This window comes from Pyrus communis, chromosome 11 (genome assembly GCF_041283825.1).
Source record: "Pyrus communis isolate YQ-2024b chromosome 11, ASM4128382v1, whole genome shotgun sequence".
NCBI lineage: Eukaryota > Viridiplantae > Streptophyta > Magnoliopsida > Rosales > Rosaceae > Pyrus > Pyrus communis.
The window spans coordinates 9,963,116-9,969,241 of record NC_142575.1 but is presented as its reverse complement, the minus strand read 5'-3'; the positions used below and the strand labels follow the sequence as shown (position 1 = coordinate 9,969,241).

Here is a 6,126-nt window from a genome sequence, read left to right as displayed (position 1 = left end):
CGTATCCTGGTTTGGATTTCGTTGAGTGATGGTCCGGAATCCCTCTTACTCCGCGATTTCGTTGAGTGATGGTCTAGGATGGCATCCCCCTTGGATTTCATTGAGTTTGGATTGAGATGGCTTCAAAGATGTAGACTTTGGCCGAACTGTGTCGCTCTAAACCTACTTTTCATTGTGTGTATGAGAATATGGTTGTGAGAAGTTGTGATTGTTTCAGACGAATCGTTGGATGTTTGGGTGACTTCCTCGGAGTTTTCAAAAGTTTGGTATTGATTTCTTATGAATGATTTATATTCAAGGTTTATAAATTGTGATTGATGGCTGGTTTTATTGTTGTATCACATGCTTATATTATTGTCACTTACCCAAGTCTCGCAGCTTATCTGAGTGCCTGATTTGCCAGTGCACCAATCCCATAATGTAGGCATTGATTTTACATATGACAGTTCTGGGTAGATTACGAGAAACCGCTTGATATTTTGGTTCCATTGATTGGTTCGGAACTCGATGTTGTTGGATTTCGTTGAGTGGTCAGGAATCCTTGCTCTTGTTCATTTCCTTAAGGGGATCTTAGAGTCCTAAATTCGAGTGGATGAGAATTACCCACAATAGATATTGTGAATATAAATTAGAATTACCATGTTTATTACTCATAATCCAAGTGGGGAATTATATAGAGTTCCTTAGTTAAATTCGTGAAATGTTTTGTTTCGCATTGCTTGATTAACGTAATTAAATGCTAAGATTGTACATCTTGATTCACAAATTGATTAATTGACGGAATTGTGGAATGACGTTGGATATGAGTGTTGTTATTATGATTATTTTAGTTGATTACATTTCTAGAGAATAATATTGTGCTTTGTAATTCTTTAATATGTTACATGCTATGAATTGTGATTTTATGTGGGAACGTGATGATTTATGTGATGGATGAGGTGGAAATGTTATTCGTCTTGTGGGATTATTATGTTGGATATCATTGTTATGGTTATGACTAGACTTGTTGATAAATATGGCGAGAGAATATGATTGTGCTTCGTCATTTGTTCTTTGAAGGATTGCATGAAATACATTGTGATATTTTGTTGGGACATAACGATTTATGTGATGAATGTTCGAGTATAGTGAATTGTGAACTACGAATGACTTGATCCCTATTGAGGGTACGTAGGTAGTCTAACGAGGAGGTTAGATGCAGCCATAAAGTATACAAAAAAAAATTGCTATGTGATTCAATTCTCGATTTTGATTTGCCATGTTCCTGAGGCGGGGTATGTGAGAGATACGAGTAATTGGGTGACGTCACGTCTCGATCCTGGACGTATGTTGGGATTGGGGCGTGACATGAGGAGTCTGATGAATAAGCTGAAGTAAGGCATAATAAACAAAATAAAGCAGCAGCTATGGCTGCGGCCATGGTGTGTCAGCCAACTGAGGAACAACCTTAATAGGGTGGCTCTGTTGCTGGTCGCTCTTACAAACCACGAAACAGAGCGATGACGTATGCCAATCTGATGAACAACTACTTCAACCCCAACTCAGTGTACACAGAAGAGGATTTCAGACGTTGCTTCTGGATGAGGCATCATGTCTTCAAGCGTTTACTTCGTGATGTCCAGCAAGTCAATCCATACTTTTGACAGAAGTGGGACAGAGCAAACCACCTTGGTTTTTGCACTCTAAATGATGGCATATGGCTCCCCAGCTAATTCAATGGATGAAACCCATGGTATGTCTGAGTTTACATGCCTTGATACTCTTGACCAATTCTATGACACAATTGTTCAAGTTTACAAAGGCGAGTACCTCTGCGAGGCAAATCAAGAAGATTTGGATCGGCTCATTCGCAAAGCTGAAGACTGTGGGTTTCCGGGCATAATAGGGTCATTAGACTACATGCATTGGGATTGGGAGAACTGTCCCATCGGATGGCAATGAGGCTTCTGTAGAAGGTCTAGAAAGCCAACTGTTGTGTTAGAGGCGGTTGCCTTATATGACACATGGATTTGACATGCTTTCTTTGGAGTCTTTGGATCCCAAAATGACATTACAGTTCTTGGGTGTTCACCCCTCTTCAATCACCTGACGGAAGGTAAAGCACCTCAACTTGACTACTACATCAACGACCGTTAATACAATATGGGGTATTACTTGGCATATGGCATCTACCCAAAGTGGGCAACACTTATCCAAGCAATTCCAAACCCTAGGAGTGACGCGGAAAAATTGTTTACCTTACACCAAGAGGTATACCGGAAAGATGTTGAGAAAGCTTTTGATATTCTACAAGCACGGTGGAAGATCGTCAGTGAACCGGCAAAAGTGTCGAGTCGAGAAAATTTGGACTCCATCATGATGTCTTGCATCATATTACACAACATGATGGTGGAGGATGAGCGAGATAGGTATATTGATGGATAGTTCGATGACAATCAAGATGATCCAAATAGGTCAAGAAGGGCTCATGCAAAAATATGTGATGGGCCTAATTTGCCTTTCAATCCAAGAACTAGTAGTATCTCTATAAATGAGTATGTGAGGCGCTATAAAATGATACATTCTCCTGCCACAAATAAGTACCTACAATAGGATCTTGTTGCACATCTTTGGGCCAAAAATAGCATGGAGTAGGCGTTTAAGTTTTCTATTGTTAAATGTTTTTAAAAATGTTGTTTAAGTTTCATATTGTTAAATGTTTTTTATTTATTTTTATGTTGTTTAATGTTGTTTAGTATTGTTTAATGTTGTTTCATGTTACTTAATGTCATGTAATGTTTAATGGTTTAGAAGTTATAGGGGAAAAAAAAAGAATTTTTACAATTTTCAAAACAAATTTTGTTAAAAAAAAATAAAATTACTTTTAAATTTTGGCCTACCATTCTTGTCAGTTATAATCGACAGGAATACCTAGCATTCATGTCAGATATAACCGACAAGAATAATGCAAAATCCAGCCCGGCCCAAGGCTGGCTGGCTGAATTGGGCCAGCCAGTTGGCCCTTTGGCCCTTTCAGATTTCGTGGGGCACACGAGCCATTTGGCCTAACCCTCAGTTGGAGACGATTTTCGGACTATTTTCGGCCATCTGGCCGTCTGGATCTTTCGGGTGGAGATGACCTTAATTTCAGCTATACGTCAATTTGTTTCCTGTGGTTTAGGTTTAGCTTGCTAACATATACACCCAATTTATTTCGATAAATCCTAACTCCATTGATTAGAAAACAATAGCTACCTGTTCTGCATTGATTGGAGAAAACAATAGCTACCTGTGCCATTCCCTTTCCTCTTTTGCATCTAATCCCAATTAATCACACTTTTCAATTGCCATGGCAAATGGATGTGGAATGGTACACGAATCATATTTACAAGCCACATTACTCATGATAATTTTCTTTTAAGTTCGAGACTTGTTTATATAGATGGATCTCAAATAAGGTGTTATTCTCTAAATAAGACATATGTTAATCTTTAAATATGACATACACGGTGGGTTGAAGAGGAATATCTTAATCACCATGGTAATCCACTGCTTTCCTTAAAACGTACGTAATATTTTAACTCTAAATAGTCGTTATACTTCATAGTAATCAATTATATTAATAGATGATACCATAATTCAACAACATTGAGCATAAGTGATATTTTCTCAAGTTTTAATTCCATCGTTTAACAAATAACCAATGTTCTACACAAAAAAATTCATCTCAAATGAGTTCCATCTTGTAAATGATATAATCAAAATTAGTATTACTTTTCTTCGTAGAGGTCAATATGAATAAGTTTATCCAATGCCAAGTTTGTTATGAACAAAAACGTATTTGGTCAATAACATTATGGTCAAGGGACACCGATCTTTTTGTATAGAGGTGATGAGGATAAGATAGTTTTAAAGGGACCAAAAAGCAAAAATTTGCATTAAGATACGTTAAATGTGCGACCCTTCCCTTCCATTTTCTTGTATAATTTTGTATTTTGCTTGATGAGGTGGTGTAATCTTAAATTAAAATATGATGTTCTTCTAATAAAATTAAAAATAGAGTTGTAGTAATGGTTTCTCAACTAAAAACATATTACCATTGGTCTCTCAACTAATCAAAACGTGCAGTTATAGTCATTTTCGTCAACTCCATTAGAACTTCCGTCAAAATGAGTCATGTGCCATGCACGTGAGGCTGAATAAAGGGGCAAATATGGAAAATTGAATGAGAAAAATTGTATCAATGGTCCCTCAACTTTAATCAAACTAGAGAAATGGTTCCTCAACTTAAACCCAATTGTAACAATGGTCATTCCAACATAACTCATTTTGACATAATTTTGACGGACTTGACGAAAAGAACTATAACTACATGTTTTGATGAGTTGGGGGGGGGATCAATGGTAATAGATTGATGAACCATTGCTCTAATTTAATTAAAGTTGAAGAACCATTGCTACCATTTACTCTTAAAAATATTGGCATTACGATACGGCGAAATGTATTGGGGATCAAAGCCTTTTGCCGTGTAGGTTAATATTATGGACCAATCCAAATTGGTCCCTGGTTAACAATTATAGATATTGGGGCCATACATAATAAATACGAAAGGTATTTTTTTTTATTTAAAATGGTTTCTGAAATTGGTGTAACTCTTTATTTTGATCTCTGATAGTGAAAATTGGTATAAGTGATTCTCGAAGTTGTCTACTATAAACCATTTTGGTCTTTTAGTGAAAATCTATCAATATTCTTGTTAAATTTTCATGTGAACGACCACGTGACGATCTTTAAAAGCCTATTTTTGTCAAACCAACCCCTCTACTTAAAGAGAATATTGACAATTTTTTTACGAAAGAACCAAAATAATTTACGGTGGACAAACTCAGGAATGAATTCTATATATTTTCATTGTCAGAGACCAAAATGAGGACTTAGGATAATTTTAAAGATTATTTTAACTAAAAAACCTAGAATAATATTTGTAATCAATCAACTTTTATACACACACACACACACATACGATTAGTTTTTTTTTTTTCTTTTTTTTTTCTTACTTTTTGTGCGAAGACATGAGAAACATCTTACATATGGAATCTGGATCTTCTCCGGATCCTCTTTGTGAGGATTCCGGAAATTCGTGAATCGTGTCCGTTCAGAGCATCTCCACCGGAGGTGGAATAGCCCAGCACCCAGTAAAAAAACCAAGCTGGGACTCTGTCAATCCACTCCAGCCCACAAATTTGCCTGGCACCCAGCCCGTGCCAGTCTCCAGACTAGCCCATTTTTGACTGACCTTGGGACTGGCCCATCTGACACCAGCGTGACATCAGCCACCTTTTCTTTTCTTTTTTTTTTTTTTTTTTCCGCGGCAGGTTGCCCAACACCAGATCTCACAAAATGTACGGAAAAGCTGCCTTCGATCTCATCTTCACCTTCCTCCTCCTCCTCACCTACTCAATCTTCATCGGCACCGTCGACATCTGATCCTACTTCCTCCCATTCATCCCCTCATCACCACCACTGGTTGTCCGGTCCCTCTGCGCCACCACAATCTCCCGCGCCGCTTCAACGTCAGAATTATGAATAGTTGGAGCACCGACTAGACTTCTATCACCACCCAAACTTGGCCTTCGTGGCCAAAGAACTTCGGGCTCAAGAGGCAGCAGAGTATTGAGTACTAGATGATGGGCTTGCTTTTGTTCGATGATAATGGCGGTGATGGGAAGGAGAAAATAAAATTTTATTTTAGTTTTTATAAATTCAGAAATTAAAAATAAAATTATTATTTTTTATTAGTTTATAATAAAAAATAATAATATTTTAATAAAATGGACTAGGCTATTTTTTTTAGGGATGGAGATGCTTTGACCTATTACTGTTTATTGGGGTCTATTACTGTTCACTTGAGTGGATAAATGAGCTGGGTGCTGGCGTAAAGTCTTTAGAGGTGGAATTGCTCTCATAGTACATCGTATGGTCAGTTTTTGTCAGATACTATTTGTGTTTAATTTTAAGTAATAAAATTTAAAATAATTTATGACCGCATGATGTACGATGAACAGACATGATATACGGATTTCCGGGATCTTCACAAAGAGAATCCTTATTCTTACATATGAGTACAAATACAATGGCAATTATCAT

At 37.1% G+C, this 6,126-nt stretch overlaps 1 protein-coding gene across 1 annotated transcript; it reads left to right on the top strand.

The window, feature by feature from the left end:
- Positions 1-1,499: 1,499 nt before the first annotated feature.
- LOC137743063 (uncharacterized) lies at positions 1,500-1,941 on the top strand. Its single transcript, XM_088680248.1, has 2 exons — positions 1,500-1,602; positions 1,709-1,941. The coding sequence occupies exons 1-2, from the start codon at positions 1,500-1,502 to the stop codon at positions 1,939-1,941; spliced, it is 336 nt and encodes a 111-aa protein (XP_088536374.1).
- Positions 1,942-6,126: the final 4,185 nt, after the last annotated feature.

What these genes read in the sequence shown, in the direction of transcription:
- LOC137743063 (XM_088680248.1), top strand. Translation starts at nt 1,500, where the DNA reads ATGACGTATGCCAATCTGATGAACAACTACTTCAACCCCAACTCAGTG. An exon ending in GAGGCATCATGTCTTCAAGC is followed by an intron (nt 1,603 to 1,708) that starts GTTTACTTCGTG and finishes ATGGCTCCCCAG; the next exon opens with CTAATTCAATGGATGAAACC.